Source organism: Pholis gunnellus (genome assembly GCF_910591455.1).
Source record: "Pholis gunnellus genome assembly, chromosome: 16".
In the NCBI taxonomy this organism is placed as follows: domain Eukaryota; kingdom Metazoa; phylum Chordata; class Actinopteri; order Perciformes; family Pholidae; genus Pholis; species Pholis gunnellus.
The window spans coordinates 4397937-4410093 of record NC_136543.1 but is presented as its reverse complement, the minus strand read 5'-3'; the positions used below and the strand labels follow the sequence as shown (position 1 = coordinate 4410093).

Here is a 12157-nt window from a genome sequence, read left to right as displayed (position 1 = left end):
ACGTGCAGGATTTTGTACAACTTCCTGCATGACAAACTGTTTTCCTTTTCATTTCTATTGTTTACACATATAGGCTTCCTTGCAACATGGTTAGGAAATATTCTGTTTGATTCACCAGTCACCATTGTTCCCTGTGGTACCCAGGAAATGCAGTACTTTTGTTTGAGCAAAAATGTCCATGTTTTCAGTATTTTTGGGGGATTCTTCTTAAGGTTAGGTTTAATGCTGCAGAGTTTGGATTATGCAGTAGGCATTTCCTTCAGTTGTCGCTTCTATCATTTTTGATATAATGGCAGCCTATTATACCCTCTACCCCTTTTCCAAGAAAAATGTTGTGCACCAATATCAGAGATCCGAACGTATGAACCTGAAAATGAGCATATGTCCCCTTTAAAGGCAGAAACTCAGAATTCTGACTTTAAACTCAGAACCCAAATATGGAGAGCAGCAGCTACAACTCCAATCCACAGCTGACAGACACTGTGGGGGAAGGAAAGGAAAGGGAAACAGGTTTCCAGTGTCTTCTCAGACATAATAGAGGCTGTCAGGGCCAAGCTGCACCTCCTCCGTCTCTGCCACCTCACAACTCCTCTCCATCTGCACCGTGCTGTCTGCTCAATTCAGACGCTCCACTTGTCAAACTGCAGACAGCCTGTTGAGCAACGCGGCACATTTCTCAGTTCGTTTTCTTCAAGGAAATTAGGCCACAGCTGACCTTTTTTTCTTTGACGTTTCCTTGCCACGAAACGTCATTTTCACAGTCTTTTTACGGGCCCTTTTAATGAGTCAGGAGTCTAAAGAAATTGCAATGGTTTCCTTGTGTGTCTAGTAAATTGGTAAAAATATAGCTTTACTGATACCTCACTGGGCAGAATGAATTTTTTTTTTTAACAGGCCAATTTTCCGACGGCTCAAATGATGCCTTGTTTTTTTAATGCCTGATTGTGGCAACTTAAGGGAGAAAAAAACACATTACCAGAAAGAGAGCAAATACCAATAGCATTTAACAATCATTATATGGGGATAACAGAAAGATTCCTATGCGAACAGGAGAAATAAGAGGTTTGAAAGTTGAGTCGAGTTGTCAGTTTCCAGTCGTCGTGCATTAACGAGCCCACCAGCTGTTGGAGCATGTTGGGATTCCACTCGGCGATGAAGTCAAGGCTTCTCTCATCCATGAAAAAGGCCGCTCATCTCTTAGCTATGACTCTTTTTAGGATTGCATCAGATTCCTCTCTCTCTCTGTCTGCGTCTCTTTCTGTCCCAGGTCTGTCAGACTGAGGATTTGAGCCCACGAGTGGCGGGTCAGACAGTATGACGTGTAGCTGTTTTATATATCACTGATGTCACAGATAAAAATAACGCTCATACCATTTCTTCATTTCTGTTGGGAGCCAAGTAGGTGGATTATTTTCTGTTTTGTCATTACGTAACTCTACTTCTCTCTCTCTCTCTTCTTCAGACGGTCACCACCTCTGGGAGACTGAGGCCAAGGTTGACCGAGACGCCTCAAAGCCTGTAAGTGATACATGTGGCTCTGTTATCGTGACGAATCCGGTCTCATTTCAGGATTAAAGCGCTGACAACGATGCAGCTGTTCTCCAACATTTAACTGAATTAAGTGGCAAAACACATTCGGGCTTCACATGAAAAACCAAACTAAATGTAGGGAAGCACTGAGACGGAAGTGGAAATAAATTCAGGATCTTTTTTTTAAGTACATTTTTTTTAGGTGAAAAAATAAAAACATTTTGCAGGTGAAACTTATTTTGTTGGGGGGATAATTGTTGTTATACTCATTTTGGCCACAAGAGGCAGAATTATTTATTTATATATATATATATATATATATATATATATATATATATATATATATATAAATATTATATGTACCTTGTGTTTAGACTGCATTGGGAAATTGACCTCACCTGGAAGAATACGTTTCCTATATGTGGTGGTGACCTTCAGCCTCTTGTGTCTAAAATGAGTATTACAACAACAAACACCTGACAAAACAAAAGTAAGCAACTTGGATAATACTGGCAAAACCTTTTTTACACCTGTTCTTAAGGTCACAGGAGAGAAAAAAAATGTCTTTCTCACTTGCTTCTCAGGGCGTCCGTAAAATCAAGTGAGCTGAGAGTGAATTGATGTTTATATCTGAATCATGGACCTAGATTACATCTGGGCGCCTGATACAACCCTTTACTTTTAAGAGTCGGTTCAATCTAAATGTTAAAAAAAACAACGTAATTCCCTGAAGTGATGCATATGTTGTTGCTGTAGCTGTTTCCCCGTGTTTGCGGTCTTTGTGCCTCGCTAAGCTAATCGGCTCCCAATCACATTCAGTGTTCACACATGAGAGTGGTGTCGACCTTCTCATCTCTCGTCAAAGAAAGCAAATGAGCTATTTCTTTAAACGATGCACACAACGTTAATATGAACATGGGATATACACAAGCACATTAAGGACACTCATTTATAACTGCACTGTACACTTTCTCAGTCCGGGGCAGAAGCCCTCCTCGAGGGGGGAAGCAGCAGTGTTGTGTTTGAAACGTGTGGAAAAGGTCTTCAAAAGTTCAACCTCCATCCTGAGGGAGTTTGAGCTCGGCAGTGTGTCCCGTCTTGGCCTGAGAAAGAGAGAGAGAGAGAGAGAGAGAGAGAGAGAAAGAAAGAGGGGGGCGGGAGTCTGGGAGACAGATGAGGGGATTAGAGGGTGTCTGTGTGTGAGGCGGTGCACCTGCTCTCAGTGCCTTCGCATTGCGAAACACTTTCTCTCTCTCTCACACATATACAGTGACTGCTGGGACCCATCTGTCTGCTTGAATAGACAAAGGGCCTCCCTTCCTCCCTTCCTCCCCTCTCAGCCCAGTCTGCTGGACTGGTCCCATTTCAAACACTTGACGCTGCCTTTGGACAGGTTTAACCTCGACTGCTGCTCCACAACGCGGACCAAACCGCACATTCAGAATACCTCACGCCGCCTCTGTCACCTGCACAGGCTGACCCCCCCCCCCAGAGGAGGTATATTTGCGAGACAAGGGATGATTCAGTTTTATGATGCAACAGAGATGACTCATATGAATGGCCTTGAAGCGCTCACTTGAGGAGTCCAAGAATGTCACATGTTATCTTCCTCCCTCCGCATGAGAGAAATTACTTTTGTCAGGTTAAAAACGTCTCGGCGCGATAGCTTTGCGGATTGTCCTGCTTTTTTGCACAAATTGTCCTCAGCGGGTTGAGATGATTTTAGAAAACAACCCGTGTGCACATAAAACTTTCAGAAGTGAGTGAATTATGATGCCACTTGTGCATGTTTTGGAATTTAAGATTTCGCCTGTGTTTTCTACGCATATGTATAAATTGATATATTGGACACGAGTGAAACGCTGCAGATATTCCTGTCACACCTGCGAGCAGTTACGGTTTACGCAGTGCGAACCGCTTCCAGAGTTTTTATCAGCGATTTCTCTGAAGGACAGACGGATTGTGTTGAATCAAGAGAAGTCGAAAAGCCTCATCTGGCTTCGATTGACTTTACGACTGCAGTGATTTAATACAACGTGTGTCAGCTCTCACCTGTATAGTCGGGGCCGGTCATCCTCCGAAGCACAGTTTTGGAGACAGATGACTTCCTCCCTCGCTACTGAGCAGCACCTCCAACCCACCCAGACTTGTACATTCACTCACACATGGGGCTGATGAACGTGGTCGCTCCTGGCCTTGGCTCTCTCCTCGGGCAGCAGGAAGCTCTGCTGAGGAAATAAACTATCCGGACAATCGCGAGTTCAATTTATTCACTGTGCAAACAACTGTGGCTCTCCATAACCTTACTTCATGGTCTCCTCGTGGCTCCTGCGTTTGGGATTAGAACCAGATTTTCAGATTTTATCTGCCGCCTTTAACACACACAACTTCAGGCTATGGATTTGAAGGAAAGGAGACTAAGTACAATCTAGACCTCGCGTCCTCTTTGCTGACCTGCAAACAAAAACAGAAACAATTCTACGAGAGCCCTGAGCCCGGAAAAACCCAGGAAAAATCCTGATGATCCATTTTCTGTTTTCTCTCCTGTCTTTATGACGCAAGAACTGGTGGAAAGAAGGTTTTGCGAGGATAATCTATAAATAAAATAAAGTCTTTTTCCATCTGTGATTTTTTTTCACTCGACTCTCAGGCCTTCCGTAAATAATAATAGGCACTAATATTTTGGAAAAAGACAAAGCAACAACAACAAAAAACATCTATAAAGGAGTATAAGTCATGAATAAGCTCAGTTTCCCCTTTTGGATTCAAATTTTGTTTTACTCAGTGTGGTTTCTTCATGTATGAGAGGGCCGTTTCCATTCCAAAGCCTCCAACACAAATTGCTTTGTCATCGACGTTTGCAACCAGCCCTTTTTAATATCTAAAATAAGATAAAATAACACTTTATAGATTCCCAGGGGGCAATTAAGCGTTACAGCTGCACAAGATACCAGATGAAAAAACAATTTTTTTATATTTTTTAAAAACAGAGAAATAAAATTGGAGAACTAGATCAGTTAAATTAAAGCTAAATAGCCATACAAATAAAGTCCAGGAAAGTATACAGTAAAAAGAAAACCCTATACCATGAATCAAATACAATAATTACGAATTATCTTTTTGTTCATACAAACTATAAGAATATATTTCTTAATTTAAATTTTCTTTGTTGCAGAATTCACTACTCGTTGAAATCCCTCCCTATCGGAGCCAAAGACTCTCCACTCCGGTCCACGTGAACTTCTACGTTTGCAATGGCAAGAGGAAACGAAGCCAGTACCAGCGCTTCACCTACGTCCCTGCCAGTGGTAAAGCTCTCCTCCTCACACACTCTCACGCTTAACTAGAAATAAATGTATAGTCTTAAAGTGAATTTTGCATTTAGAGATGTTACAGAGTTTAGCTGCTTCTCCTGGCGGCTTTAGCTAAACTTTTGATTAAATTGCACCACTCAAACAAGACATTTTGAACTGCCCCTCACTGTGAAAAGAAACTAATTTAAATCCTTTGATTTACAAGGCCGATATCACCAAAACAAATTGCAAAGGCAAATTAGTCTTAACCCTCTCAGTTCATTTTTTTATTTCCAAGGGACACTATCAAAGCGTTATCATCAGCAGGTGATCAACATGTGACCATAGACTGTATATAAGAAGTGAGCTTAGCCACCGTGACGCCACCCATTGGTTTTTGGCCGTTGCTATCTTGGTATTTTGCAACCAGACTTCTATAACCGAATGCTGAATGAGACATTTTTGGGTACCGCTGAGCGACCACGGACCAAAGGTGTAAATGGCCACAATGCACCAAACAGCCTCTTCTATTAGAGTTGGGTGCTGTGCTGACATTTGCTGTCACCAGGGTGCTTCCTACACTTTATATTGTCATACAAATTTGTCACCAAAGTAAGAGAATACCCCGTTATTACCTCTAAGCCCTCGGCACATCGTCGCTTATTCTGCCTTTCTTTTACTTCCTTGTCATCACCGCAGCACTTCACCGCTCCTCAGACTGCTCCTTGCCTTTCATACCCCAGACTAATGAGAAACATTTTAGCCAGCGTTTCACATCTGAAGACAAGAACAAACAGTTTGTATTTCCCCTCGTCTGGTGGTTTGCTAGGGAGGAACAAAGCAACACTATTATTCCTTCATTGTTAAAAAAAAAAAATGGAAAAAAAGAATCTATAAAATCTGTTCTTTTCCATACCTGTACACTACAGCCGCTGGACGCACGAGGGCGGGGTGGGTGGGGGTGGTGAAGGGGGTGGAGGGGCTGGGTAGAGGGGGTGGAGGGGCATGGGAAAAGCATGTTATTTGAATAGGGTACCTATTGCCAAGCTAAATATAAACACTGACCCGCCAACTGAAATGTAGAAACCACTGCTAATTGCGCTCCAGGCTTGGAGCGAAAAATCCAGTGGGCGGTTCAAAGCGGTGATTCAAGTGAGCTGGCCCAGCCCTGTACGTGGGTGACGGAGTGCCCCGCTGTGAAAGTGGAGCATTGTCCTCAGGATCCAGAGAGTGTAAAGGAGAGGAGGGACCGGAGAAGACGGCTAGTCTGGCCTGTAGCTCTTAAAGCCGGCTGAACAAGAGGGACAATAAAAAGGAGAAAGTCAAGAAAAGTGTAAAAAGAAGCAAAAATACGTGAAACTCTCAGATACAACGATGTCTTCTCACTTTTCTTTGCGGCAGCAGGTGTTGCAGATTTATTTTGGGACACACAGTACACGCGACTGATTTTAACACTCCGGAAAAACCCCGGGGGCACGCTCCCTTTTTTTGCGGCAAGACAAACTTCTTCCTTCGCCCTTTATGTACATGTGCATCTGCCTCTCTCCTCCACAGGCAGGCAGACGCACTTCCCTCCAAACAGGCATGTACTATTTTAGTGCTGCGGTTTGTTGTAACCATCTCATCACAGTTCCTCTTTTACAGCTGTTGACAGTGGAGGCTTCAGTAAAGGCCTGACACGTCTCCGTTTCTCTCCTTTTAGTCTAATTAGCCACTTATTCAGCCTGTTACACCATTGTAAGTTTGAAATATCTGTATCAAGAGATTTCCCTATGCAACCAAAAAAAGTATATATATATATATATATATATATAGGTAAATATATATAGATAGATAAACAACTACAAAATGAACCGTGTGGATTAGTGAAATGCAGGATTAAGGGAGTGCTAAATAACTTCAGCGTCCCGGGTTTGATTCCAGCCTCTGTTGAATTTAGGGCTGAAAATGCCCAGAAATAAGAAGCAGAATCACAGAAGGAAGAATGAAGTACAAGTAATTTACTACTTAAGCTTGGATTTCCAGGCCATGCTTCATATTGTGATTTAAAACAGCTTCACCACAAAAGAACATTATAAATCGATCAAGTTCAGTGATGCAGTGAAGAAGCTCGGGGTCAGAGCCGGGCTGTCGTTTCCTTGTAACCGGGCTGAGGCGCGTGTTGGACGTTGATGTGGTGAAAGGAGCTGCAGCAGATTGACGGACCACATTTTAAAAGCCTCGGTGTCCAACATGGCCAGGTCTCTGGTCCCCACCTTGCACGCTAACCACCATCCTCAGCCTCCATTTTGTCTTTTTCAGCTACATTTTGAAAGCAGCTTTCACGTTTACTTAAACTTTCTTCTCTTCGGCTCAACGAGCGAGCGGTCATTTTTTTTAAATTGTGGAACCCTGCGGAGTATAAAGCCCCTGTTGCAGCAGCGTATTTCATATCTCACATTTAGCACCGGCGCAGAGTCCAAAGAAAACAAGCATTTTATTATAGAAGCAGCTGGATGTTTCTCGTGTTGATGAGTCATCACTTTTTTTTTTTTTTTTACTTTTGTGAATATTTTCAGCAGGGTGGGAGAGCTCGGGCCCAGACACAGAGTCTCATTGATGAGAGTGTTTGTTTGGCAGCGGGTATCCTAGCCACAAACCCACTCACTCAGTCTCACTTGCTGCAAGGCTGGAATTTGTCTTTACTCATTTAGCTTCTCCTTTCTTCTTGTTTTCCCTCCCAGCCCCGACGATAAAGACGGAGCCACGCGACGACTTCGACGCCCCTCTGGTGTGCAGCCAGCGCGGCCTGTCCTTGCACCCAAAGCCATACTTCCCCCCTCAGGTCATGGCCCCGATGATGACCTCTGACCTCAGGCCGTGCGTGACGGGCGGGCCTTACTCTGTCAGCTTGGCAGCCAAGCCCTCCCCGCTGCCCGCCTCGTCCTCTCCGAGCACCAGCCCCAAACTGCACGACCTGTCGCCGCCGCCGCCCTTCTCCAAGTGCCTCTCCGCCGGCCCGCAAGTCCAACACCCGGGCCAACAGTCCCCGATCTCTCACGTCTCCATCATCCAGGAGACGCCCGGGCGCTACCAGCTGCCCGGCTTCTACCCACCGAGCAGCTCCTCCTCCTCCTCCTCCCCCCCGACCTCGCAGCCCTCCACGCCGACGGACGGCCCTTTCTCTCCGGCCGTCTGCGTGACACCAGCCCATCCGGGCAGTGGCAACACCAGCCCGGGAGCTCAGCAGCACCCCAAGGTGCCGCCGAGGGGGCGGGGTTCCCTTCAGGAGGACGGCAGCCCGCCGGCGCTGGCTGTCAGCATCAAACAAGAACCTCAGGAGCTGGACCAGATGTACCTCGATGATGGTGAGTGAAAAAGTTATTATAATTATACAAAATCCAAAAAGAATTTTTAAATCCAGTGCACCAATACAAATATGAATAGAACAACCCGTCCAACAATCACTAAGACAAGAAGGTTTTAACTGCGCCCCATAATATATCTGCAGCTGACAGGATTTTTTATCAATATGGAGCGTTTGTTTCAGAGAAAATCGCCATCATTTAAAGGAATAGTCCAATATTTTAGGATAGCGCTTATTTGCTTTCTTGTTGAGAGTTAAATGAGGATTTTGTTGTCGCAGCTGGTTAGCTTTTTTACATTGCCAATGTTGTGAAACCCTCATATTACTGTCTGTGTCAGTTACAGGCCACTGTAGGAGGAGTAGCTTGATGTGGGAGGGATGACTGTGCCGAAAGGTTCATCACTGCTGTTGCGAGTCCTATACTTTATGTGATTAGAGGCTGTCAAAAGTCCAGCATTTTACAATATCTCTTTACCAATTCTCTCACTTTTGTGGCTTTCCGTCGCTGTGAGCTTTCTCCCAGTCGTCTCAATTCTGAAGTAATTCGATCAAAGAAACCCGGTGGTCTAGTGTTTGATATATTCGGCTGTAAACCCGGAATGAGACAAGCCTGCCTAAAGCTCGCTGATATAATGAATACCAGGTTTTTTTGTGGCCGCTTTTTTATTTATCTCACAGAGAGCAACTTTTTTTTTTTTTTAGGAGCACAAACTTTATGATCTCACTGCTCAGGCCCTCCGCGCTCACCGCTGAGGTTTCGCGGGCCGCATGCTCCATGGTGATTTGAAATAAATTGGATAAATGATCTTCCCCGGGGCGAGAAGAAAACGGCTGTGTGTGAGTCCCGTGGAGGAAGGGCAGCAGAGTAGATGAAGCATCAATAACCAGCAGCTATCAGCAGCCTTTGATCCGTCACTAAGCCCCCCCCCCCCCCCCCCCCCCCCACACACACACACACACTGAATCGTCTGGCCGAGCTTCCTGGCGATGGCGAGTGAGGCGCTGTTGTTGGGCCGCAGACTGCGGGACTCAGACTGCTCCCCTGCCACTTCCTCTGAGCAGTCTGGGTAAATGTATTAACACTTGTTACCCCCCGTCTGTGGAGATATTTGGCCGGCTCGAGCTAAAGATTTGATTACACTGAAAAACTGTCTCTTGAGGGTTTCTGCGGTTTAAATCAGGTGTCGTTAAAGTCTGAGTTTTAAAGTACGCCACCGTCACCACCATAACGCACATTTCTGAGGAGCTGGGCCCCACCAATCACACTTGTTTTCTTTGGCACATTGACGGAAAGTATACGAAGCATTCCAAACTTAACGTGGCTTCTCACTGCATTAAAAGCTTTGGCAGCGTTTCATACGACTCCTTGCTTTATGGTCTCGCTCAGGTGTGGCGTTGCTGTGATTTCATGTCGGCCATGCTCGTTAATACTAATATTCTGACTGTTATTACAAATAAAAGTAGGATCATGTTTGTGTTTATGCGCTGTGATTTAGAATATCATTATCTGTGCATTACTGCCAGAAACCAAGATTAATCATTGGCATTTATTTATTTAAAGTAGTGCAATTTAATTTAATTTGAGAAGAATTTGACGCAATTATGTATTATTATTTAAATGGGTGAACCTTCAACCACTCATCCTGTCCAGTAGCTGCAGTAAACTTCACTTTTGAAATAAAAGTGACACAGTCAGGTGTATGTAATCAGAGCTGATATCTTCTTCCTGTTTGCGCAGCCCTCTCGTATTAATCAGTATCCCTCCTCCTGTTCTGCTCATGGAAAGTCTGAACGGTGCCGTCTGGCCTCGAGCCGGAGGTATATAGGGCTGCAGGGTGCACAGTCCACCGCTGCTGAGGCCGAGGGAGATGGAGGCCGGCCACGCCGCCATAAAACTTGCTGACTGCAGAGGCTTGCATGCTTCCCTTTGGCTCAGAGGACGGTCTGGGAGAGGTGGCCAAAGCCATACGTTACACTGCACGGTAGTGTGCCGCTGACTCTTTGTCAGCATTGAGGTAACACGAGCAAAACATGTCCATTCTGAACCCAGATCTGAGCCAAAAAGCATTACGGAATGCTTTTTTATGGCGTGTTGTGGCCTTGTTAGATGTCAGATCAGTACAATTGATGAGCGGAGACTTTGGGGGGGATCATAGGAGAAGTATTTGTGAGAAGCATCTGACTGATTTTATATAATAAAACTTGGTTTCTCAAATAATTTGCAGCCACACGTGGCGAAAATAGGCAATAGTTTGTGTGATTTACAGGCATTATTATCCCGACTTCACATATATGGTTGTAATTAATTATCAGCTGTTCTTTTTATGAATAGTTTGGATGGTCCTTTTCGGGAGAAGGTCTTAAAGAGACAGGCGCTGAAACAGAGCGTTCCAGACAGAGGGTGGATACAAGTATATTCAGACAGACAGCATGAGAAAAATAAAGTGTTTTTTTTAACATTAAAGCACGTAAACATTTTCTAGTAGAAACCCAAAATACAATTATGAGCCTGACAATGAGCATGATATGTCCCCTTTAAAAAGTTCAGTTTTGGCAGAGACCATTTTTTCTTTCCTACTTTATTAACTTTTCGAGTTGTTTCCTCAATTTGTACTTTGGTGCTGAACTTTGTAATGGGGTTGAATTGTAAGTAATTGCAAGGTGTTTCTAATATTTTGTCCACTTCACCTGACTATGTGGAGGGGCATAAATTGTAGAAACATTTTACAGTCTATCCCGATACGACGAGAACAGAAACTACAGCCTCAGCAATGACCACAGAGCTGACTTTTAAATCTATCTTTATTTTACAGTGACGATAAAGATAAACACAAGGCAACATATGTGCTGTGTATAACTAGCTGATTCAAGTTATTTTTCTACGTGTATGAAAAAACATTTTAATTGTAACGTTTCGTTGAAGGCCTCTCTCCCTTTCTATTTTTCCGTTACCTTAAAGGCCTACAAAGTTTACAAAAAGCTATTGTCCGCAGACCTTTTCTTTTTTTTTAATAATACCTGGGGTAAAAAAAAAATAGTTGGCAGAGCGTGTGGTGAACTGCAGAACCGCTCTGTGGGACTGACTTGCAGTAACCCAGTAGGAGCCTCATTATGTGGGCCAAGAACATCTCGTGGCTTGTGGCCTGGACTTGACGTGGCAGTAAAGAGGGGGGGGGGGGTGTTTTCTACCCCCCAGCCTATTATTCTCTCATTGTCTCAGCTCTGGTCCCTCAGCTGATTTATTCACAGCGCTCAGAGAGAGAGTTTTATATATTATATATATATATATATATATATATATATATATATTTATATATATTATATATATATATATATATATATATATATATATACATCTCGCCGGTTCCTCCTGCAGTATTGTGTCGTTTCAGTGCCGGTTCATGTTGACGCGTTTCAGCCCTTAATGAGGCAAACAGCCCGGCCCGCTAATTGTTTGGGAGTTCCTCGTTTGTCGGGGGTTTCCTGGTGAAGGGAGCCGGGCTGTATCAGTCAGGGCCAGCTGCTGTGGACCTCCATGGGACGGGAAACCAGTTCCTGGATTCCTTCATATCAAATCCCAACTTTTGAGGCAAATGTAGTGCAATGTTGTGGGGTTATAGCACTTCATTTCATTCTTGATTTAAGTATAAAGAAAGAGTAACAGCGTTATAAGAATAACCACAAATAATGAAAAAACTGTCGATGGATTTTTCATATTTTTCCCATTCAGACTCTGTTGTTTCATAAGTAGCCTTTCCTATACCTTCTGTTCTCAACTGTACTTAGAGTCTGAAGTTCATTCTTGACCGTGGAAACAGCAGTCGAGTAACCAATATCACCACAAGGTCCATGTAGCAGAGGTGTGGACTCGAGTCACATGACTAGGACTCCAGTCAGACTCCAGTCACAAATTGAATGACTTTATGGACTCGACAAAAGCAAAAAAGACTTGCAAGTCGACTTGGACTTCAACGCCAATGACTCGTGA

General features: G+C 44.0%; 1 protein-coding gene across 1 annotated transcript in view; it reads left to right on the top strand.

The window, feature by feature from the left end:
- Positions 1 to 12157, top strand: part of nfatc1 (nuclear factor of activated T cells 1) — a gene marked incomplete at its 3' end in the record, with an annotated part of 36675 nt that overhangs the window by 20270 nt on the left and 4248 nt on the right. The window contains exons 7-9 of the mRNA XM_079176220.1: positions 1463 to 1518; positions 4706 to 4838; positions 7547 to 8170. Coding sequence (XP_079032346.1) covers positions 1463 to 1518; positions 4706 to 4838; positions 7547 to 8170 — 813 coding nt within the window. The remainder of the gene's footprint in view (positions 1 to 1462; positions 1519 to 4705; positions 4839 to 7546; positions 8171 to 12157) is intronic.